General features: G+C 35.3%; 1 protein-coding gene across 2 annotated transcripts; it reads right to left on the minus strand.

Moving 5' to 3' along the window:
- Nucleotides 1-990: 990 nt before the first annotated feature.
- abcb11a (ATP-binding cassette, sub-family B (MDR/TAP), member 11a) lies at nt 991-24,905 on the minus strand. 2 transcript variants are annotated; one of them, XM_067410027.1, is made up of 28 exons: nt 24,772-24,905; nt 22,856-22,934; nt 22,719-22,731; nt 22,418-22,472; nt 22,097-22,338; nt 18,675-18,759; nt 18,303-18,436; nt 17,907-18,078; nt 17,698-17,822; nt 16,055-16,229; nt 14,148-14,261; nt 13,931-14,041; nt 13,703-13,828; nt 13,344-13,547; nt 12,978-13,148; nt 12,051-12,252; nt 11,523-11,604; nt 11,308-11,428; nt 11,050-11,214; nt 10,239-10,343; nt 9,962-10,123; nt 9,471-9,674; nt 8,874-9,115; nt 6,646-6,802; nt 4,791-4,988; nt 4,288-4,494; nt 1,797-1,943; nt 991-1,676 (listed from the first exon to the last, which is right to left on the minus strand). In XM_067410027.1, exons 2-28 carry the CDS (start codon nt 22,914-22,916, stop codon nt 1,476-1,478), a joined length of 3,981 nt encoding a protein of 1,326 aa, XP_067266128.1. In that variant the 5' UTR covers nt 22,917-22,934; nt 24,772-24,905; the 3' UTR covers nt 991-1,475. The 2 variants fall into 2 exon arrangements, with proteins under 2 accessions (XP_067266128.1, XP_067266129.1); XM_067410028.1 differs by lacking the exon at nt 24,772-24,905 and adding an exon at nt 23,713-24,016.
- Between the last annotated feature and the right edge of the window lie 833 nt (nt 24,906-25,738).

The following is a 25,738-nucleotide window of genomic DNA, read 5'->3' on the forward strand; positions in this document are numbered from 1 at the left end:
GGGCCGTTTTAGAGTCATTTTAGAGTAGTATTTTAGTTTATAAAATATTTTTACAGTCATTAAAAATCTTCATGACAGCTTTGTGGCAATACAATTTCTATTGTCAAGACTTTAAACAAGCAATAAATTAATAATACCATGCTGTTTTCGCTAAACGAATGAGCACAATTTACTTAAAGGGTTAGTTCACCCAAAAATGAAAAAAATGTAATTTATTACTCATCATGCCGTGCCGTGTAAGACCTTCGTTCATCTTCAGAACACAAATTAAGATATTTTTGTTGAAATCCAATGGCTCCGTGAGGCCTCCATTGTCAGCAATGACATTTCCACTCTCAAGATCCATAAAGGTACTAAAAAAATATTTAAATCAGTTCATGTGAGTACAGTGGTTCAATATTAATATTTTAAAGTGACGAGAATATTTTTGGTGTGCCAAAAAACAAAATAATGACTTATTTAGTGATGGTCGATTTCAAAACACTGATTCATGAAGCTTCGGAGTGTTATGAATCTTTTGTGTCCAATCATCGGTTCGGAGCTCCAAAGTCACGTGATTTCAGCAGTTTGCCGGTTTGACACGCGATCCTGAAGCATGGTTTTGAAATCGGCCATCAGTAAATAAGTCGTTATTTTGTTTTTGGCACACCAAAAATATTGTCGCTTTAAAATATTAATATTGAGCCACTGTACTCACATGAACTGATTTAAATATTTTTTAGTACCTTTATGGATCTTGAGAGAGGAAGTGTCCATTGCTCCCTATGCAGGCCTCACTGAGCCATCGGATTTCAACAAAAATATCTTAATTTGTGTTTCCGAAGATTAACGAAGGTCTTACGGGTGTGGAACGACATGAGGGTGAGTAATTAATGACATTATTTTCATTTTTGGGTGAACTAACCCTTTAAAAGTTACTTGAACCGTCTAATACTGGTCAAAATAAATGGATAGTTCTGCATTTTTAAATTCACAGACTCACATACGGTTTCATAAAGGTCGTTTTAATATGTACACAGCATTGGACAAAGCATCTGCAAAGTGACAGACAGACATGAAAAAAATAGATTACACATGACACTAGAGACACTAGAGAAACAATGACTGAGCAGAAACATATCAGTGATTAAGAACATGTTATCAGTCCACTACTATTGACACTATAGTTCAAGGACACCGTATCTTCAGCTACTTAGTACATGACTGATGTAGTAATGTCTAGAATAGGCAGAAACTTTACACAAATCAATTGTTTGCATGTCTTACATTTTTATACAATGCATTTTAATTAAATTTCTTGAAATACTGAGGTCACCCAGGCTGACTAACCACACCTGAACCATCCAAGTATTACTTGGAGTTCAATAAAATCCACTTTTCAATAAATACATATCAAATAAACACCTCAACAATTGCAGTCTGTTTGAGCAGCCCAACTGGGTCAAAATTGGCTCAAGTAAATGTCGTTTGTCGTTTTAACTAATAGGGGCCCCTGTGGTGACAAGTTTGTAGTATGCTGCTTTCTTGGCCATGAGCTCCTCGTGGGTCCCCTTCTCAATGACCACACCCTGTGACATCACAGCAATGATGTCAGCAGTCTGAATGGTGGAAAGCCTGTGGGCTATGACGATACACGTGCGTCCCTGCCGCGCCACATCCAGCGCTGCCTGAACTGTCTGCAGATTGAAAATCCAATGCATTTTGTGCATTAAAAAGCATTCAAAAATACTGAGAATATAGTGAGAGTGTGTAAAATAAGACTGTAAGTTTGCATTCACACATTGATATTGTTTTACCTTCTCGCTCTCAGTATCGAGTGCAGAGGTGGCTTCATCCAGCAGCAGAATTTTAGGGTTTCTGACGATGGCTCGTGCGATCGCTATGCGCTGTTTCTGTCCGCGGGACAGCTGAGAGCCTTGAGCCCCAACCTGAGTTTCATATTTCTGAAAAACACAAAAGGGTTAAACAGTTCAGCCGTGCTTAACCCTCTGGAGTCCTTCGCATGTTGGACAAAAATGATCAATTTTTATATTTTTTAGTTCGATGTTATTTTATTTCATATTTTGTATTTTTAGGGGATTTTACACTCTAAAAAATGCTGGGTTGAAACCCAGCATTTTTTAGTTGTTTTAACCCAGCGTTTGGGTTAAATGTTTGCCAAACATGCTGGTAGTTTTATTTAACTTGTTTAACATTTTTAATGAATAATAATTAAACAATAAATATTAAATTTCTTCAATAAATTTTCACCTTTTGATTATTATTGTCGCTTCTAGTAATTATGTGTCTGATTTTTAATTTCCAACCTATTTTGGGTCCATTTTAAGCCAGACATATAGTCATTTTTAAACAATAATTGGGTTAAATGAAACTACCCAGCACGTTTGGCAAACATTTAACCCAACTGCTGGGTTAAAACAATCCAATTGCTGGGTTTGTCCATTTTTAACCCAATTTGGGTTGTTTTTAATCTAGCAATTTTTAGAGTGTATGGAACTTATTTATATTTATGCTGTAGTTATAATCCATTTATTCACTTTTTGAGTAAAGACCTGAAAATTACGTTTCCAACTTAAACGGTCATTAATTTTGAATACTTTAGAGCACAGACTTAGTTTTGATCTCTTCAAAGACAACGCTTGGCAAATTATTGCTGAAGTGAAAAAAAGTTTACTTAAAGTTACATTAGTTTACGTTTATTGCTATGAAAAATGCACAGAAACACCATTTTCAATTTTTATATGAAATATATATTTTCAAAAACACATTTTACTCAAACTGCAAGAAAATCAAAACCATAAATCTAAACAAATTGTGTCCCAAATTGGAACTTGAAATCTCAAAAAATGAGTGAAGATTTTGTTTGGCCACAGTACCAAAAGTTCTCACTAGATGAAATTTGTCTCCCATTCACTTCCAGTGCACTCATTTTTGAGGAGTGTGACTGTTTCTTCAGGATCATTTAACCTTTTTGAATCATGTCCATGATTTCTTTTCCTTTTTTTCTGTTCACATAGCAAGTGCCAAAACCTTTACCACGTCTTGCACCATTCTGATTAATAATAAAAAAAAATAATAATAATAATAATAATAAAATAAAAAATAACATTTTTCAATCAAAAATGACTGAAGAGCACCAGAGGGTTAATCCAGTAATGCATGACATGAAATAATAGGCAGAAAAATAACATTTTTTGAAATGGAACAGTTCATTGAACCTTTAGACAAAATGTAAAAACAGTTTGCATATGTCTTTTATGTTTTGTATCATATTTGATACATCAGGTTTTTATGGCTCATGTAGCATGATGCTGTGAGAATATGGAGCTCATAGTCGAGTGGGGAAAAAATGCCTCAGTTTTATTCAGAGGCTCAAACTGAGAAAAAATATGCAATTTGACACAGATGCTGTTATGGCCAAAAAGTACAATTCAGATAGCTTGTAATATAAATTAATCAGATTTTTATGACTTTTATACAGACATCTTACAAGTGACATTTATTTGCATTTAGTAAGTAGTCTTCGTAAGATGATATTTAAAAGCTTCATTTTATGATCAGAGCTCTGTAGTTTTTAAATGTGGGGGCAAAACAATGCAATGCAATGATGATTGAGAGATGAACAAATAAATATCATGTTTTATACGGACATTTTAACACAGTTTATCTAAAAATGATGTATGGATAATGAAGTAAACCTAAGTTGCTTCACTAAATGTTTGTTTTAAATATTACTAACAAAATTATTCTTACCTTTACTTTATAAAAATCATTTAGATTTCACAACCTGAAGGTGGATGTTCATAGAATTACACTAAAAGGCCTTCTACTTGCTAAAAAGTTTGAACAGAAGGCATGTAGTGGATTGTATAAAAATTTAGAAGGTTTAGTGGATTCAGCAAAGGTTTAGATCATGTTGGTATTTAGAAGCCTTAGAATACAATATGCTTTACGGGGTCAAAACCAACAAAACTGACCCTGTTCATCTTCTTAATGCATGTCCTTTGTCTTATTTTGCTTGTTATTCCAAATTTTTGTTTTCATAATCATTCATCAAAATATAATTGCTCCATCAGTTTCCCATTTATATTAATGGTGCATGACCCCACTGGTCATTGAAGAATGTCTAACTGACCCAACATTTTTTTCTGGTTGCATACTTCTAAATTCATTAGATTACAGACATAAAAGTGGCGAAGAACATTTCATGTCAACTTTGAGCCATATTAAACTTGATATTTGTGAATTCAAATCGTCAGCCGTGATGAAAAGGAATGCATAACTTACATCAGGAAGTGTCATCACAAAATCGTGCAGATAAGCCTTCTTAGCAGCCTCTATAATCTCCTCCATGTTCACGGTGCGAGAATTATCACCGTACTGGATATTCTCTGCGATACTGCAGTCGAACAGCACCGGCTCCTGGGATACAATCCCGATCTGAGACCTCAGGAAGGGAACACTGATGCTCTCAGATGGACGTCCATCGATCAGCTAGGACGATTAGAGAAAGTCATGGTTTGAAAACATTTTAAGGAATCATGCAATCAAATGAATGTGTCAGGAAGGGAAATTGCTTCCTACTTAGAAAGGATTTTACAAAGCTTCCTCGCCTTATGAGTATGAAACTGTCAAGAGATTTTTAGCAAAATGCCATGATTATTTTAAACTAGATATCTTCTGTTTTACTTCTTACATTTGAATAATTTAAAACCTATAATTCTTGCAATAAGTTAAGACATTTCAGAGGAAATGCATTAAATATGCAGTAGATAAATGTAGTTTCATACCACTTGTCCTCCATCTGGGTCGTAGAACCGCTGCAGCAGTTGTACGCTGGTGCTCTTGCCGCAGCCGCTGCTGCCCACAAAAGCGAGAGTCTGTCCTGGATGTACTGACACGTCCAGCCCTCTCAAAACCTGGATGTCTGGCCTGCTGGGATACGTGAACCTGCACTCTTTGAATTCCACTTTTCCCTTAAAGTCATCCTGTAACAAGATGGAAGAGAACATTACATTTTATAAGGCTAAAAGAGGAGTCATCAATATTATTTTTGTTGTCCCGTCCTATAAAGACTGAACATTTTAATGTATATCTGCTAAAAGCAAATACTGGCAACTTTTACACTAGCATACTGTAGATGATCTCAAAGAGAATAGACATGCACTTAAAGGGATAGTTCACCCAAAAATGAAAATTTGATGTTAATCTGCTTACCCCCAGTGCATCCAAGATGTAGGTGAATTTTTTTTCTTCAGTCGAACGCAAATTATGATTTTTAACTGCAACCGCTGCCGTCTGTCAGTCAAATAATAGCAGTAGATGGGAACTTCAACTATAACAGTAAATAAAACTTGCTTAGACAAATCAAAATTAAACCCTGCGGCTCGCGACGACACATTAATGTCCTAAGACACAAAACGATCGGTTTGTGCGAGAAACCGAACATTATTTGTATAATTTTTACCTCTAATACACCACTATGTCCAACTTCGTTCAGCTTTCTGTTAGTGAGGTCAAAAAACGCGTTGTGATGACGGAAGTGATGTCTCGCCCATATACTTCAATGAGCGCGAGACATCACTTCCGTCGTCAGAGCGCGATCAGACCTCACTAGCCGGAAGCTGAACGAAGTTGGACATAGTGGTGTATTAGAGGTAAAAAATGATATAAATACTGTTCGGTTTCTCGCACAAACCGATCGTTTCGTGTCTTAGGACATTAATGTGTCGTCACGAGCCGCAGGGTTTAATTTGGATTTGTCTATGGAAGTTTTTTCGACTCTTATTGTTCAAGTTCCCAATCACTGCTATTATTTGACTGACAGACGGCAGCGGTTGCAGGTAAAAATCATAATTTGCGTTCGACTGAAGAAAAAAAACATCATCTTGGATGCCCTGGGGGTAAGCAGATAAACATCAAATTTTCATTTTTGGGTGAACTATCCCTTTAAAGACACAAAACTCTGATTTTAATTTGATGGTGTCTGTAAGCAAATCTTTAGGGGAGTAACATGCATTAAATGGCATATCACTGAAATTGTCCACTATATGGAGAAAAATCCTGGAATGTTTTCCTCAAAAACCTTGATTTCTTTTCGACTGAAGAAAGAAAGACAAACATTTTGGATGACATGGGGGTGAGTAAATTATCAGGAAATTTTAATTTTAATCATTTAAAGTCCCTTAATGTACTAAAAGGGTGATATTAAGATACATAAAGGGATTAAGATTAAATTCTGTATAAACCTTATTGAAGATGCATACTAACACAGGCAAGCAGATGAGTCCAGAATATAAATGCAGACACTAAATGGCTAAGCATTTTCTTTATACTCAAAACTGCACGTTGTGTTTATGCCTGTGTGTACATAGTATGCATCATCAATAAGGTGTATACTGAATTTGGTCTTTTAATATCACTATCTTACTACATTAGTACACAAACCAGGTAAAAATGACTGGTGGTCAATGGAGGAAAGCCGTGTTTTGCACTCCAGGAGGGTGTTCCTATAAGGGTGTGATGTCACATGAAAACTATGAATAGGCCATGCAAACTAGCCATGAAAAGTTGGGTTTAGATGTCTTTAGAGGGCAAATGGTTGACGTTAGGAAAATGTTGGAAGTTAGCAGAACACATACTCACCCAACTTTGTCCTTCCGTTTTGCTCAGGCTAGTTTTGGGAACCCTATCCAGCAGTTTGAAAAGTTGGGCAGCTGCAATCTTAGCCTTGGCGTAGTCTGGTGTAAAAGATGAAGCTCTGCCGAGTGCGGTTGCGCTGGTCACGAGAGCTGAAATGACTCTGAGCAATAAACACACACAGCATCTTTTAATGACACCAACGACTTGAACTACTGGTGCATTTCAAACATTTCAGGTAATTCCCTTCAGTGATAAAATCCACATGGATGTTAAGTTTTATATATGCAGTAATACAGACATTTGTTTCCATATGTATCTTACTTTAACCACAATCTTTGCTTTTATAAAAAGATTATATAATTATTATTTTTCAGTATTACACCACAAATGCATTAATTTTCAATTCCATATCTGCTTTAACACTAGCACTACCGGAATTCTATAACTACTAGAACTGCCAATAGCGGTCATTTTGACTGTTCATACCAGACAGCAGTGAATGTCATTTTTTTCATGTTATATTTACTTCAAAGCTTCTATGGTCATGTTTAATGAAAAATGTGGGGTAATTTAAGCATACATAATATAATATGTTCGTGATATTATTGTGTAAGAGCTACTAGACCTCCCACAAAAGCGCATGCCGCAATTTGCTTTCCGCAATTTGCATCCGGCAAGCTGGAGATCAAAGTTTTTCACCGCAGTTAAAATGTTGTTTTTGAAAGTCAAAATGTCAACAAATATAAAATGAAGCAGAATATTTCGTTAGATAAAAACATATTGTGAATTTTGGAAATGATTACATCTGTCTTTATTCAATACATTTTGACTTTTGGAGTTTACAATGCTTTAGCATTATCGGAAATGTTTGGACCACACGAATCGGAAACAATTTTATGCAGCCTCTAATGAAATCTAGAATGAATAAATAGTTCTGTTATATTAGGACTCAGAACCTCAGAATCAGTGTCAGACGAACTGTCAAGAGACATCGCTCTCTGCTCCTCCATCAGACTCTGCATCATCAATGTTCTCAAGCAAGGATAAAACCTCAGTGACAGTCATTTTCTTTCTTGTTGCCATTTTGACGGTAAAGCTAAGTTTTAGCTTATCAAAAGCATACAAAACTGCCAGAGAAAGGTTGCTAGGCAACAGCTACGCACATCTTTAACCGCGGGAAAAAGCGCTGAGGAGATACGCCTGCAATATGTGCGGTCAAATTGACCGCTATGGCCATTCAAGGTAGAAATACTCAGAACTCTTTTGTGTTTTGAAATTTTAATAAAATAACAATGTTAAAATAAAATTTACATTAATTTAAGAAAAGTCATGGAACTGTAGTTATATGGGTTTTATTTCAACAAAGTTATTACATTGCAAATCTTTAAAACGGTCAAAATGACTGCCTTGGTAGTTCTAGTGTTAAACCACAATTTTGACAGATACTATGGGTAAAAACTGCCATATACATATTTTTAATATTATCTCATAATTTAGCAGCAGGTATATTAGGCTGCTGTCACTTTAAAACCTGACGCATGGATCCATTATACTGTTACACATGCGTTTTCTTTCTCATCGGTTTACGTTCACTTTAAACATAACTGACTGTGTTTACATGAATACTCACCAAGGCCGGCATTTTCACATTATTTTGTGTGTATTTGACCGTTTAAGTGCAATACGCAGCGAAAAATAACTCAATTTAGTACTGAGAGGTGGCTTTATGTGTGCGCACTTTGAGTGTGCGCACAAAATCTGTGGGAATGAGTAAAATTATGCACAATATGTGCAATCCCATGCTGAAATTCAAGCCCTGTAACACTATCGGGAGCAAATGAACTGAGTGAGTGAGGGGAGGCGGTTTGTGTGTCGACTCGCTGTCAGAGAAATATGAGAGAAAGAGCAGCTGGTATCATGTATCTATTCTGCGGAAAACGAGTACTAGAGTTTCAGATATTTCAGTATCAATATGTATTGAAAAAAAAAAATCAATATTTTTGACAACACTAGTGCACTTAGTTTATTATACAAGATGCCTTTTTAAAAGACTACAAATTAAAAATTTATTTAATTATATATAAAGTTCAACCCAGCAAAGTGGCTAGTATAGGAGTGACTGCGTTACACGCCACTGCTGGAATCCACCCGCATTTGGCTGGTTGGCGGGTGATAAGGTCAAGCCCTGAATGCAATGCATAAAAGTTACAGATCAATGACTCTGCACTAACCTGAACACCATCATGTATGGAAGCCCCTCATTACTGACCAGATAGCCACCGTATCTAAAAGAGGCAGCGAAGGCCATGAAAATGACACACTGGGCAAATGCAAAACAGATCCCATAAACATGAGCCTTTTTCTTTGCCCCTTTATATGGTGTTTCTAGTTGATCTTCATACTGAGACACAAAGTGTTTCTCTTTGGCCAAGCCGGCGATGGTTCTGATGTTGCTCAGAGCTTCACTGGACACCTGTATGAATGTAGAGTACAATTTACACTGATATGCATACTAATAATAAATAAATAAATAAATAAATAAATAAATAAATAAATAGTACACATAACAGTAAGATTTCTTGCTTCATTTTGAATTGAATCCGATGAAATTAATGAGTTGAGCCAAGAACAACTCTGATTTATTGAGTCATGAGATTGATTCAAACCAATAAGTTATGAATTTGAAGATTCATTAAAAAGAACCAGTAATTCATTCGTAATCTGACAACACTGGTTACATATTATGCATGCTTATTTGCTGCCTCAGTGAAAGCATGAATGCTGCATTTGAATGAGTGAATCAGACCTTATTTAACATGAGTTTTTACCTGTCCAGCAGCCTCCAATGCATTTTTGTCATCGTTAGCAAATCCTGTCAACATTTTAGCCTGAAAAACTCCAGAGAGGACAATGAGAGGAAGGAAGCAGGTGACCACAAGACTCAGTTTCCAGCTGAAGTAATACGCAATAATGAAGGAAGCGCCGATGTTGGTCAGGGAGTTCACAACCATGCCGATCTGTGAACCTGTAGCCTTTGGTGAAGAGAACATGAAACACAATTAAACACACACTGAACCATATAAATGATGTAAATCTTAAAAGGGCATTTCATTCATTTTTATTTAAATATGCAATTTATCACCCTAAGTTCCACTAAAAATACATGTTCTTGTATATCATAAAAAGTTTTTCATTTTTTCCTGATGCACCTATAAGAAGCATCACTTTGCATATGAAACAAGTGCTTTTACAAGCTTTGCAATATGCCAATTGAGCAAATTTGTGTTTTATTTTATTTTGGATATCTTTTGGCACTCACCCCCTGCACCATGGAGGCATCAGAGGCTAGTCTGGTAGTCAGAGCACCAGGACTATTTATGGGGTTGTCGAACCAGCCAATCTCTTGCCTTAACATTGTCTGAAAGCCGACCTTCCTCAGCCGACGAGTCAACAGCTCTCCTGATTTAGCAAATGAGTAGCCCTGCAATAAAATTATTGCAGTATCAGTGATCTGCTGTAATATCAAAATACACGTTTCTCATGGGAACGAATAAATTGTAGATATGCAAAGCCGCACCAAATAAATGTGGAAATACCTGCAAGAACTGTGAAAAGAAGCTCAGGACTCCTATGATGACAAACAAAATACAAATCCCGTTTATCTGCCTCCTCTGTTCGTCCAGGTCTTGAATGGAGAATGTCTGAAAAACAGGAATAATACTGTTAAACAGTCCTGTGTTTAATAAAAATATTACACTGCCTAAAGATTAAGAGTGTGTGTTAATCTTGCCTAAGAGAAAATATTTTTAAATCTGTATAATTTATGCTAGATTTTTACATTTTCTGTAGAAAATGTTCTGTGTGTACATATATATAATTTTTTTTTTTTTTTTTTTTTTTTTTTGAGGAACACTATGCAATTACACTAGAGGAATACTAATGCAATTAATGTCTAATAAAGTTTGGTTTAAAGCACTTAATGACATTTTCCAATTTTCCATGACCTAATCTAAAGTGAGAATCTTTTACAATTAATATGTTGTAAACAAAGCATATCTATTTTTTTAACTCTTTACATATGAGCTAATTAAACAATAATAATTTGGTTAATTACAGTGACAATGAAGAACTCACTATTTATATATCGCCTATTAATATATTAACAATGTAGAGACTACAATATATTAACTATGAATTAACTATAATAAACTAATAGTTTGCAAATAGTTACTTTATTACTGTAAAGTGTTGCTAATGTTTTTGAAAGAAGTCTCTTGTGTTCACCATTTATTTGATCAACAATACAGTAATTTCGTGAAAAAGAATTTAAAACCATTGTTTTCTATTTGAATACATTTTAAAGTGTAATCTATTCCTGTGATGCAAAGCTGAATTTTCAGCACTCACCCCAAGGATTTCACTGAATAAAAGAGCATAGATGGGGTTGACCGATCCATTGATGGCAGCACCTAAAGAGCCCAGCAGCATATACGGCCACTCAGGACGGTTATACTTCAGGATTCGTGCCACAGGAGCCGGTTCAATGACCTCTTCAGCATCACCTTTGCCTTTCTGCAAGACAAGGTAGAGAACTTTAGATAAATATAGAAAGACAGGGAATTTTTGCATGGGTGATACTGTATTCAACTGTATTCAGTTCCAGACCTTGTTGTTTGTTTCAATTTCCTCCATTTCGTAACGGTCCAAGTGGAATTTGAATTTTCCAGAAATGGCATCCGGAATTTTGTTTGACATCTGAGAATGAGATCGCTGTCTCAAAGACCGCCTATAGGAAAATGCATTTTAGTTTAAAAAGAGAACATTTTGGACACTCCTCTCAAGATAAAATTAAAAATGAGCCTTTCATAACCTTCACATACCTTAAGCTGCTCTCGTAGCTTCCTCTGCTGAAGCTTCGTACTCTCTCAAGTCCATCCTCCTCCATAATGATCATCTCAGCAGCTGTGTGATTCAGTATTGTGTTACAGATCATTTAAAAATTTCAATACTGTCATTCACTTTCATGTCATTCAAAACCTAGTATCTTCATCCAGATGTTTTCCATACATTCAATATTTTTCATCCAAATGCACTTCCATCATAGCTTATGCATGTGTCTTCTTATAATTCTTAATGATCCACCTCAGTTCATTCATACAGTTTATGCACATTTTGGCTTTTCCATTCAGGTTTTTTTTTTAGTTATCCCAAAATTTGCATAAAAATACATGAATGGATAGCTTATGATGCATGAAATTCTTTGGTTAAATGTTGTAAAATGTCTCCTTTCATGTTTCACAGAAAAATACCAACATACAGGTTTGCAACGACATGAGTGAACATTTTTGGGTGAACAATTCAAGCAATCTGAATTCTTGAATATGACTCCCAAAACTCCCTTTACTCACTGTTCTCTGGTTTATCACTGTCTGTATCCTTTCCTTGACTCTGGAGTGTGACGAGGGTGAAGTACACTCCCTTTCTGTCCAGTAATTGGCTGTGCGTTCCTCTCTCTACAGCGCGTCCATGCTCAAAGCCCACGATCACATCGGCGTTGCGGATTGTGGACAGACGGTGTGAGATGCTGATAGTCGTTCTTCCCTGTCGAGCCTGAAAATGTCATTGAATGAGTGTGTGTAACAAACAAACAAAAAAAATAAATAAATAAATGGAAATATATATAGGTGTGGTTGATATGTTGTTCTGGGTGGTTGCTAGGGTGTTGCTGGGCACTTGCTTGATGCTAATTAGGTGTTCTAATTGATTGTTGGGTGTTGCTGGGTGCTTAAGATGTTTTAAGTGATTTGCTGGGTGGTTGCTAGGGAGTTGATGGTACTTGTCAATGTGTTCTAAGCAGTTGCTAGGTTGTTGCTTGGTGCTTAAGGTGTTCTAATTGGTTGTTAACGTGTTGCTGGGAGCTAATTGGTATGCTGGGTGGATGCTAGAGTGTTGCTGAGCAATTGTTAAGATATTCTAAGTGGTTTGCCGAGTGGTTGCTAGGGAGTTGCTGGGCACTTAAGGTGTTCTAATTGGTTGTTGGGGTGTTGCTGGGAGCTTAAGGTGTTCTAAGTGGTTTGCTGGGTGGTTGCTAGGGAGTTGCTGGACACTTGTTAATGTGTTCTAAGTGGTTTCTAGGGTGTTGCTTGGTGCTTCTTAATGTGTTCTAAATAGTTATTAGGCTGTTGCTGATCATTGTCAGCTATGGGAAAACCATTAATCCGTTCAGTTAAAAGAGATATACTTTAACTTCTGAAGTTTTTAAGCTACATCCACCAAACTCATCCTGTCTTGACTTGCTAAATTTGGTCTCAGTTTAAGGATGTTGCAAAACTTACCTTGTCCAAGGCCTCCTGTACGATAGCCTCACTCTCATTATCCAAAGCTGATGTGGCCATGTCTAACAGGAGGATTCTGGGATTCCTGACCAGCGCTCGAGCAATAGCGATCCTCTGTTTCTGCCCTCCACTCATTTGTCCACCACCCTCGCCGACCAGTGTGTCAAATTTCTGCACAAAACAACACAGATTGTCATAAAACTTTAGTTTGATTATGCAAAGCTAATATATAGAAATATATTTTAACATTTATTTTAAAAAGAAAAAAACAATAAATTGCCATTTACTGTCATGCACGTCCTCTGTTACTTTGTGTATTTTATCAGTAAGGTAATGCATGTACAGATCTTGTACAGTAATTGGCACCTGAGGAAGATCCATGATGAAGTTGTAAGCATTGGCCTGTTTGGCAGCTTCTATAATCTCTTCCATGCTGACTCCACGTCGGCCGTATCGGATGTTCTCAGCGATCGTAGTGGCGAACAGAACAGGCTCCTGTTCCACTATTCCAATAAGGGAGCGCAACCACTGGATATTCAGGCTTCTGATGTCATGACCATCCAGGGTGACCTAAAAATGACAACAATAAATGCTGTTACAAAACCAGATTTTCAAAACTAGATCAGATATTCTTTTATTTATTCATTGGAAATAATTGATCTGCTACAAAATTATTTAAAGAGCTTGAACCAGAGTTATTAGTAATTGAAATTTAACTACTGTACCATTCCTTCTTTGGGATCATAGAACCTCTGGATGAGTTGGATCGTTGTGCTCTTTCCCGATCCACTGGGTCCAACAAATGCAGTTGTCTCGCCAGCTTTGACCACAACATTCAAATTATCCAATATCTGAACATAAGACACAGCCAGTCAATACTGGATAGAATTTAAATGTTTAATGTAAATATTAATAGTAGATTAAATTATATGCATGCTAAAAACATAACCCACTTTTACTTCAGGACGGGAGGGATAGTTGAAGTGAATGCTGTGGAATTCAATGTCACCTTTAACTTTGTCTAACGTATGACCTTCTTCTGAGAAGCAATCGATTTCTGGTTCCTGTACGGGAAACACACTGTGACAGTGATTAATCTTTCCCTAAAGCTGAAAGAATGAAATTCATTGATTTTGTGAGAAGAACTGTGGATGTGTGTGTTATTCTCACTCTGTCAATAGTGTCAAATATACTCTTAGCTGCAGCGCGACCAGAGGCAAATGCCTCAAGACATGGAGAGGCCTGGCCCAGATTCATGGCACCCATGAGAACACCAAAAAACACCTGTGGAGAATAAAAAAAAAAGTTTAATCATTAAATCATTCATTTACTGAATATCATTTTCTGTATCTTATTTCTTTTAAAAATATTTTTAATGCATTTTTATTTTATTATTTTTACCTTTACCTTTATTTATGATTATTTTAAATCACTTAAAGCACTTTGAATTACTACTGTGTATGGAACATGATATATAAGCTATAATAAACTTCCCTTGCCTAAATCAACTGGAAAAAAAAAATTCGGAACAATAATCAACATTCTATAAAAAGACTGGTCAAAACATAAAATTAAATGAATAAAAAAATAAATATAATATACCACAATTTTTTTTTTTTAAGTCATTTATTTAACCCATTCTAATGTTTTCATTCTGTTTTACAGACTTTTAGGGGGCATTTACACCACACCATTTACATAACTTTTTATGTGTTTTGGCCATTCATTTACAGGACAATTGCGTTTTGGGGCTTGAAAGTGCAAACTTTTGAAAACAAGTTTCAAAGTGTGAGTTTTTGAAAATGGCACCATTATCGTTTCTGTGTAAACTACAAAAATGTGTATTTGTTAAAACGGTAACTGCATGCACATGCATATTACATGTTCAGTTTATAGGCGCATAGTGTTTTTATAAAGTCACAAGTAAACATACCATCAGTTTGCATCACCTTGTTTTCCTGTGTTCTTTTATTGTTTCCTTTGTTCCCCATTTCCCACTCATTCTTTTTTCTTGTTGAGTTGTGCATTATCTTGTGTATATTTAAGCCCTGAGTTTTGTTCAGTTCATTGTCCTGTCTTGTCATTGGGTCTCATTCATGAAACATTCGTAAACATACGAATAAATATGCGAGTGATTTGCGCGTAAAGAAACTCTCCTCCTGATTCACAAATACTTCGTAAACGTCAGAAGTGATAGTGAAATGTGTGTGTGTGTTAATGAATTCCAATCAGTCGTAAATGGGACGCGCGTGCACGCTCATTCTCAATTACCATAAATCCCGCCCATTAAATCCGACTGACAACTATATATGGGCATCATATTATGACACCAAACGAAGGATTTTGGACATTTTATAGGAAACAATTTCCATAACAAATAAGGGGCCATTAGTTTGCCCAACCATATTGAAATCTATCCATTATTTGATTAAAGTACTCCGTTTGCAGATGCTATTACTGACTCTCACAATAAAAGTAAAAAGAAAAAACGTATGTAATTACTATATATAATATTTTTCAAAATGCTGTGTAAATATGTAGCTATACCTTATTAAGGTGAATTAAAATGCAGCCTTATTAATAAGCAAAACGTTCGGATGTTAAACGCACTATTTACGCGTGGCTGGGAGCAGGTGTAGATTTCTTCCGTACCAACTAACATTTGGAAAATCCGAAAATTTACGTCAGAACCACTTTACACACGATTTACACAAAAATTTGTTCTGCTCGTGTTTCATGAATGAGACCCTTTGAGCGTAAGCCAAAAGTGTTGACGTTTTTCCTATCTTATGGATTATCTTTGTTTTGTTTATTAATAAAGTTTAAATCAGTTGATATTAAGATCCACCTCTCTGCTCCTCCATTAATTTCATCTGCCTTGCCAAACGCGACACCCATGTTTTATTTTTTCTGTGAAACAAAAGATTTACTTTCCATACGACGGTGACCACGTTTGTCAAGCTCCACATAAGACAAAAAAAAAAAAAATGAAGTCATTTGATACTGTAGCTTTGTGTGAGGTAAAGACTAAAATTTATTTTTCCTCAGAATTTCTCCTTTTGTGTGGGAAGTCATACCTGAACGAGGCCGCCGGGTGTGAGCTCCTTGGTTTCAATGACCAGTTTTGAGCCGTACCAGAAAGCTAGAGCATAACACAGGAATATGATGCACCAGAGGTAGCCCTGAAACACACCGATGATCGCTCCCTTCTTAATACCCCAAGCCTGGGCCTCGATGAGGTTCTTGTCATACCTGTGGAAATAACCAAAGAAAAAAAAGGCAATTTTTTTTTTTATGGAAAAGCATCCATAAAAGTGTCCAGCCTTCATTCATAATCAATTGTGTACAAATTGACTAAACAATAATTCATCTTAGATTGATGTGCAAAAAGGAAGCATTTAATAGTATAGCTCAAATTGGAAGAAATTAACTGATGACACTTTACACTAAGGTCCTGTTGGCATTGTTAGCTCATGTAGCTCATGTTAATGAATGGAGCCAATATTGTAACATGTTACCAATTAACTTAAAGGGTTAGTTCAAACAAAAATGAAAATTCTGTCATTATTACTCTCTCAAGTCACACTGTCATAACATCTGTTCATCATATAAAGCGATCTAGTCTCTTCAGAAAATTTGGACTAAACCACTCAATTTATATCGATTAGTTTTGCAATCTCTTTATGAACTTTTTGAAGCCTCAAAGAGGTAGTTGTATAGACTGTCAATGGAGGGACAGAAAGCTCTCAGATTTCATTAAAAAGTTCTTCATTAATGTTCTAAAGATGAACGAAAGTTTCACAGGTTTGGAACGACAGGAGGGTGAGTAAATTATGACAATTTTCATTTTTGGGTGAACTATCCCTTTAAGGTTCATGAAATCGAAACTGACCAGATTTTCTTTCTTAATGCAGATTCCTTGTCTTATTATGCAAGATTCATCTCAATAAAGAAACATGTCTTCATATTGTTTCATTGAAAAGTAATAACATGTTTTGCCTTTGAAATTAATTTTCCTTTTAAAAGGTGCCACTGAACGTTTTTTTACAAGATGTAATAGAAGGTGTCCCCTGAATGTGTCTGTGACATTTCAGCTCAAAATACCCCATAGATTTTTTTAAATAAATTTTTTAACTGCCTATTTTGGGGCATGATTAAATATGAGCCGATTTATGCTGTGCAGCCCCTTTAAATCTCGTGCTCTCTGCCCACGGAGACTGCGCTTGCCTTAAACAGTGCCTAAACAAAGTTTTACACAGCTAATATAACCCTCAAAATGGATCTTTACAAGATGTTCGTCATGCATGCTGCATGCATACATCGGATTATGGGAGTATAGTATTTATTTAACTGTTTACATTGATTCTGAATGAGTTTGAGGCTGTGATCCGTGGCTAATGGCTAATGCTACACTGTTGGAGAGATTTATAAAGAATAAAGTTGTGTTTATGAATTATACAGACTGCAAGTGTTTAATAATGAAAATAGCGACGGCTCTTGTCTCCGTGAATACAGTAAGAAACGATGGTAACTTTAACCACATTTAACAGTACATTAGCAACATGCTAACGAAACATTTAGAAAGACAATTTACAAATATCACTAAAAATATCATGATATCATGGATCATGTCAGTTATTATTTGGACTGAATATCCTGTTTCACTTTGAGTATCCAGAAGTGACGAAGGTTGCATTGACAGAAAGCAGTCATGCTGTACCGCTCTGCCTCTTTGTGCTCTCCTCCAAAGGCGGCCACCGTTCTGATGGAGGAAAGGACTTCATCAGCCACCGCTCCGGCTTTAGCATAGGCCTTCAATTCACGACCCGTCAGCGTCGCCACAGCCTTCACATCAATATAACACATTTAGATTACATTACATTTTCATTGAATTCTAATCTATTTCAAACCTTTTGTGGTGATACCAACCATTGCCATGAGTCCTGCAGCCAGTCCTATGAGAGGACTCACTGCTATCACCACCAGCGTCAGCTTCCATCCGCCAATGAATCCCACCATGAAACCAAATATGAATGTTGAGATCCTCTCGATGAAGATGGACATCTGGTCTGCTATAGCATTGTTGATTTTGTTAATGTCACTACATAAAAAAATAAAGAAGTCACAAACATGCTAAATTAAACTAGATTTTATTATTTCATAAATTGATTTTTAAAACCGGTTTATCATCCACGGAAAACTCTCATCACTCTTCAAGATGCATGTTTTGAGGCATCTTGTAAAGTTTTAATATTTAACACTATGACAGATTCATGCGCATAGCTAACAATAGTGTAAGAAAGCACAGAAAGACTTGAATATTACTCAGATATTCTCGTATTCAGCTCCCCGACGGAGGTACAGTCGAACCAGCCGATCTCCATGCGCATTATCTTCCTGAAGTACATTTTTCGGATGCGCTGGATCTGTCTGGCGGCAGCAGAAACCCAGAGAGCGATCTGAAATCAGAGTGAATGCTCATGAATACCATGAATTCACAAACAAGACATCTTCTTGAGGTTCTGACATAATAATATTTCTGTCTCCAGCAGACCTGCAGCACTACTGCGATCAATGGACAAAGACGTGTTAGAATCACGACTGTATCTCTTATACTAGATAGACGTTAATATTGGATCAGATCCTTGAAGTGCATTCATCTGGATTGCTGCGTACAGTAAAAAGTTTTTCTTGTACCTGAAAGTAACTCAGGATAAGGACTCCAGCTCCAATTCCAACATAGTAAAATGCAAACTTGGTCATCTCAGCCTCAATATCCACACTGTAGAAAGGGACAGAGCAAGAGTATTTAGTCAAGTTAAGTCATCTTCATTTATATAGCGCTTTTCACAATGCAGATTGTTTCAAAGCAGCTTCACAGTGATAATAGGAAAATTAAATGACAGATTGTTTTGGCTTTACAGCAGCTCTAAGAAAATATTATCGAGCTTCAGTTGTAAAAATTGTTAATTATTAACATAGGGGCCATTTAAATTACACCTTTCCTACTGAAAACCGAAGACCTTTAATGCAATATACATTTAGCCTATATTACTGTATAAAGAAATTATATATTGTATATAATTATATACAGTACTGTGAAAAAGACTTAGGCCACCATTAGATGTTATTTTATTACGGAAGAGGATTAGGGCCAAGCAATAATAAAAAAAATGAAACCATCTCGAGATTAAAGTTGTTAAATTTCGAGAAAAAAGTCGAGATAAAATGTTGAGAATAAAGTTATTAAATTACGAGGAAAAAAGTCATTAAATTACGAGAACAAGTTCGTTTAAATTATGAGAAAAATGTTAAATTTCAAGAAAAAAAAGTTGAGATAAAATGCTGAGAATAAACTCATTAAATTATGAGAAAAAAATTCTTAATTTAACGAATTTTTTCTCATAATTTAACAACTTTTTTCTCATAATTTAACGAATTTGTTCTCATAATTTAACGACTTTTTTCTCATAATTTAACGAATTTGTTCTCATAATTTAACGACTTTTTTCTCATAATTTAACGAATTTGTTCTCATAATTTAACGACTTTTCTCATAATTTAATGAGTTTATTCTCAACATTTTATCTCAGGTTTTTTCTCGAAATTTAACAACTTTAATCTTGAGATTGTTTTATTTTTTTTATTATTGCTTGCAGGCCCTAATCCTCTTCCGTATTTTAGCAATGATATAATGACCATATAGAATTATTTCTCTCTCAGTCTCTTTATTGGAATATAACCAGAAAATATGGTAAATTTATATGCAGTATTAAAAAAAGAGGGACATTTTTTTTTTTTTTTTTAAATCAGAAAAAACTGCTATTATAGGCTAAAGTGGCAAGTATTTAGTGACCTCCCCTTACACTTGAGCAATAGCATGAACCGGCGCTCTTAAACATAAATGGAACGGAAAAGGACTGGAAGGCCAAGAAAACTTTCAAAATCTGATGAGAAGTTTCTTCTTTGAGAAGAAGTCCAGGAGACATGTGACATTTTTTTGCTTAAAAAAAAAACAATTTTGTTCCTATGGGTTTTTTTTTATACATATTTCCTGTATTTTCTGTTTGAATCATAATTAAGAGACAAAAATAAATATGGATGGTCATTAAAACATTGCTAAAACAACAAAGCTGGTGGTGGCCTAAGACTTTTGCACAGTACTGTATATTAGTAAAATATATTTATATAATAAATATTGATTTAAATCAAAATATAACAAAAATAAAATTTGAGAAACAGATGGTAGTAATCTCATTTGTGTTTCTCATTTCAGAAGAGATCTCAAATTCAGACTTATTGAATATTTCTCATCCAGTTTTCCAGAACCAAAGGAGATTTAAAACTCTATTCTTTTGCATTGTCAACAATGGTCTCAATTGTGTCTACAAATATCTCTCCTAAGGAATTTCATAAAAAATTTCAATAGTCCACTTTATACATTCTGCTAACTATAAGTAACTTTGCAATTACAGTATTAGTATCTGCTTAAAGCTGCAGTCCGTAACTTTTTTGGTTAAAAATTATCCAAAATCAATTTGAGCAAGTACATAACCAGCCAGTGTTCAAAACTATCTCATTATCTTAGCTCGATTCACAACGGTAAGCTTGCAATAATGTTTTATAGTAAGAGCGACATGGTGGATTTCCACGGGAAATTCAAGCATGCAGCAGTTCCTCTGTGCATCATTACGTCACGTCCGTAAACAGAAATGAAGGAGTCCAGGCTAGTCGGTTTTATCATTTGAGGATGGTGCTGGTATTGGATCATTTATAGCCTTTTCTCACAGCAGCTGAAATAATTAAACTTATTTTGATGGCAGATTGTAATCCAGAAAGTTTCAAATGACAATCATCATGATTTGAATCATGACAACTGGAGATTCAAAAATAGTCAAAAAGCAAAAGACTTGGACTGTGGAGTGGCTACAGAAATTGAAATCTACAGGTAACGCTGAAACACACTAAATACACATAGTCACGTAATGCTGATGTTGTTAACATTAACAATTTGAGAACAATATAATAATAATAATAATAATAATAATAATAATAATAATAATAATATATTTATAATATATAATAATTTGCACGGTTTAGCATGATCCGAGCTAAGCGATCATTAGATTTAATCATCATTGACAACACGATTTATTGTAGGCCTAATGCTTTTTTCCTCAGTTGGTCAGAACAAAAGTGGCAGAAATGTTACTTGTTCAGATGATATTTTCCAGTGAAAATTCTTATATTGGTCACACTTTAAAGACGTAGAATCTGTGATTTTGAAGTACAGCATCCACACCGGTGCGGTGACTGACAGCAAACATTTGATTCATCCGCACTGACGAGCTGCGCCGAGGCACAACGCATGTACAGATAACTGTTCCGCATATGACTGCAATCGCATGTTTCAAACAGAGATGGCGACAAAGAGAAAAAAAAAAAAGAAAAAAAAAAAAAAATCACAGACTGCAGCTTAAATATCTGCTAACACTTGGCCTGATTTTCTTAACGCAGATTCCTGGTCTTATTATGCATGACTCATCTCAATATAAAAAAATCATGTCTTCATATTGTTTTACTGAAAAGTAATACCTTTGAAACAACTATTAATTTTAAATAAACTATTCCAGCTTCATTTTGATGGTCCACCAACAGACATTCTCTTACAAGTAACTTTGCAAGTATCAACTTATATACTAACCTTAACCCTAACTTAATAGTCTACAAATACTCTAATGAGAGTTAAATGACATGTAGTTGCAAAGTCACTTATAAATAGTGGAATAAAGTGTAACCAATAAAAAAAAAAAAATCCCAGGCTCTTGAGATATTTTACTAACTATAAGTAACTTTGCAAGTACATGTCAACTTATTCTACTAACCTGAACCCTAAAACAGTCTACTAATACTCTAATGAGAGTTCATTGACATGTAGTTGCAAAGTTACTTATAGTTTGTAGAATGTCTAAAGTGGACTATCGAAATAAAAAAAATTAAAAAAAACCTAGGCTCTTGCACTTGCACAGAACAATAAAATTTGAAAGGGGCCCCTGAGGTTGTCGTGAGGACTGAATCATTCGTATGCCTCAAACTGTGTCTTGAACATCCTCACTCACCCACAGTACGTGGTGGTGTTGTCCGGCCGCTCAACCACAGACCCGTTCAGCCAGGTAATGGTGTTATTGACGCAGGTTTTGTTCGGGTTGGTCAGTTCCTGAACCTCAAGCTCATAGTCCACAAAGGTGTTGGTCATCATGCCATATACCAGCAGCATGAGAGGGGACGCGGCGCCGTGGACCAGAGAGCACACGCTTCCCACCACCATCATCAGAGCTTCCTTCCATGTGGCAAAGCGGAACTGGACAGAGGTCAGTGATGTGAGAGAAAAATCAAGAATTACATCAATTTGAACAGCAGAATCATATCGAGACACTTACCAGCTGAAAGAATCCAACGGTCGGAGCTTTCTCTTTAGTTTTGTCGCTGCCATTCCTTCAGACACAGAAAGAATTTAGATGCTTTTTGTAGCTTAAAATTGATTTTCAAGCACAGCATTTATGAGGCCTTTTTGGTTTTCTAATCTTAGCCTTTTCCCTCCTTTTCTACTTAATTTTAATCAACATATTCAACAACAAAATATTAAATGTTTATCTGAAATGGTAGCATTTTTGTCACATCATGCATAAGTAATATAGATCAATAGAAACAAAGGTCAATAAATAAAAACTAAATACTCACTTGAGGTCAGCATCTGTTTTGTAAGAAAGGTGTGTGATAGAAAATTAGTAAAACATTAAAAACTAATTTGTTTTTACTTAATTATTATATACATGTAATTGCAGATATTGTGCAATTAAAAATTAGACAATTCATACCTTCATCAGCTTTGTGTGATGTGTTTTTATCTGGAGAGTTTTCACTTTTATTTTTCTTCATTCTTCAGCTTGGCTGTATCTGAAATGTGGTTTTACAGAGGAATAACCATTTTGAACTTCAGAATAGTTCTGAACTGTCTTATCTGTACATTTTACATGAGAACTGAAGACGTAGTAATGATGAACTCTTTCTCTATCCATTACTCCTGAGTGTTGAACTATAGAAACAATAGCCTTTTACCTGCTATTATTAACCTGGCACTTCATACTGATTATATAACAGAGCTAGTTACTGAATATTAAGAATCCTGAACTTTTCTTTTCAACTGATTATGTCCAATGAATTATTACAGAACAATTAAAAACATTATTAAAAAAAGATACATTCATAAAATACAACAAAGAATCTGTTTACACTTAGAAGAAAAGGCTCTATACAGAACCTTAAAGGGCTCTGTCAGGCGAACCTTTTAGGGGTTATTTAATGTATTAGTTTCAATTAATTTTGATTTAATCCATTAATTGTACAATTAAACATACTAGAAAAAATTAAATAACCCACTAAACATTAAACAGTATTAAGCAATTATATTATATATGATTCTCCACATACAGAACCTTTTTGGCATAAAGAGGACCTATTATGCCCCTTTTACAAGATTATATTATATTATATATAATATAATATAATATAATATAATATAATATAATAATAATTATATTATATTATATTATATTATATTATAGTCTCTGGTGTCCCCAGAATGTGTCTGTGAAGTTTCAGCACAAAATACCCCACAGATCATTTATTATAGCTTGTCAAATTTGCCCTTATTTGGGTGTGAGCAAAAACATACCATTTGTGTGTGTCCCTTTAAATGCAAATGAGCTGCTGCTTCCGCCCCCTTTCCAGAAGAGGGCGGAGCTTTAACAGCTCAACAACAACAAAGCTGGAGAATCTCACGCAGCCAAACTGAGGATCATCAGTAAAGGTTTTCAGCCTTATATTGTTCAAACCGGAGTCGACACTGATGGAGAGACTCAGGAAGAAGTTACAACTTTTAGAATGAAACTGGACGTTTCTGAACGGTTAGTGGATAAATTTATGTAGTTGCTGTGGAGTTGATTCAACTCATCCACTAGCATGTGCCGTCATGTTCATCTTTTGTGTTCAATTGACCCTCGTTTGTGAAGCAGTCCGGCGTAAAATGACGGCATGACAACAACACTCTACTACAACAACTCTTCCTCTTCTCTAAAGCAACTCTTCCTCTTCCTCAACAACTCTTCCTCTTCTCTAAACATGGCCTCACCCCCTTTGTTGAGTGTTCTCTGGGGCGGGGTTTATGCAAATTTTAGGGTTAATGATGTCAGGAATCCAGGAAGAAGCTCGTTGTAATCCAAGCAAATTGAACAGCAAATTCTTAAAAGGAAATTCTCTCTCTTTGCATTGAACTCGAGTGTCGTAACTTTGCAGATGTTGTTTATGCTCAAACAGCAACATTACATTAAAAAAGTGAAATCATAATCAGCCACACCATTGAACCTTATATTTTCTAAGAGTGGTTAGATTAAAAAGCAATGTAATGTCAATAGCAGCTCATATAATTTTGTTTTGCAAGAACTTGATAAGAAAACATGTTTGTATTATAAAATTTGAGCACAGTATAAGACATCGCCAAGATCTCTCCGGAAACTCTATTGGCATCTTAGTCTTGAGAGAAAACAAATCCAAAACAAAGCTGACTGAAGCAAAAGTCTCCATGTAATCTCACTGCAAACTATTGAGATATCGAAAAGATCTCGTTTGTGTTCTTTTCTATTTCTAAATCAACTGTGCTCAATCAAATCATTTAAATGTGATAACTGTTATAGTCTTTTTTTTTATAACAGAGAAAGAGAGGAGTGGTTCATACCTGTTGTGCTGAGCTGCTCTCAGTGACGATTCTCATGTCAGAGGGGTTCTTCTATCAGTGCAGTCAGTCCACGCCTCCAACACTATCTTCCCCTTTATTAGACTGATAAGACATTACCTGATCTCAGTCTGACAAGGTCAAGCTGTGCAGAGTCTGTTCTGTTCTCTACTCCAAACCGAGATTTGAGATGGCCATTATGAGTTTGGGGAGGGAAATAATGTTAAAAGTGTTAATGAGTTGCCAATGTGAAATTTTTTCTGATGTTGGTCACGTTTATTAATCACTGTTCAAATCACATTGAGGTTTACTGCCGATTATTAACGTCATCACGTAGACATCAGTAATAAATCGGGTTGAATGACCGTTGGGTTGTTGGTTTTGGACAAAGTTGGGATAGCAATATGATAAAAATATGATAGCAATATTAATAGGATAGCAATATGATAAAAAATATATATTTTTGTTTGCTAAGGTCTATAATGTGCCATTTGATTCCAGTGTCATAATAATAATCAGTCATGGTTATTTTGGATAATGCTCCCCATTATGTACTATTTTATTGAGACAGAATTAATAAATGCATCATGTATGATCATAAAAGATGGTAGTTTAATAACCTTGCGGTCATTAAACCCTTTTGGTGACATGTCAGAAACAAATAAATTATCAATAACTGATTACAAATCTCATATTCATCCCCACTATCTGAATCCAGTGCAGTAGAGATTATAAAGACAGATGTATTGGCTTTAAGATATCTCAGCATTTATGTATTCCTCATGAATATATAAAGAGCAAAATATTAAGATCGAGTTTGGGCAAAACTGAAAATAAGTGATAATATTATACAATTGAATATAATATATGTTTTATAGAATTGTTTTGTAGTGAGTCTGTACAGTATTTAATGCAATTACATCAGAAGTAACTGAATAAATTACCAAAAAAGTAATCCCTTACTTTAAGG

This window comes from Chanodichthys erythropterus, chromosome 14 (genome assembly GCF_024489055.1).
Source record: "Chanodichthys erythropterus isolate Z2021 chromosome 14, ASM2448905v1, whole genome shotgun sequence".
Taxonomy (NCBI): Eukaryota; Metazoa; Chordata; class Actinopteri; order Cypriniformes; family Xenocyprididae; genus Chanodichthys; species Chanodichthys erythropterus.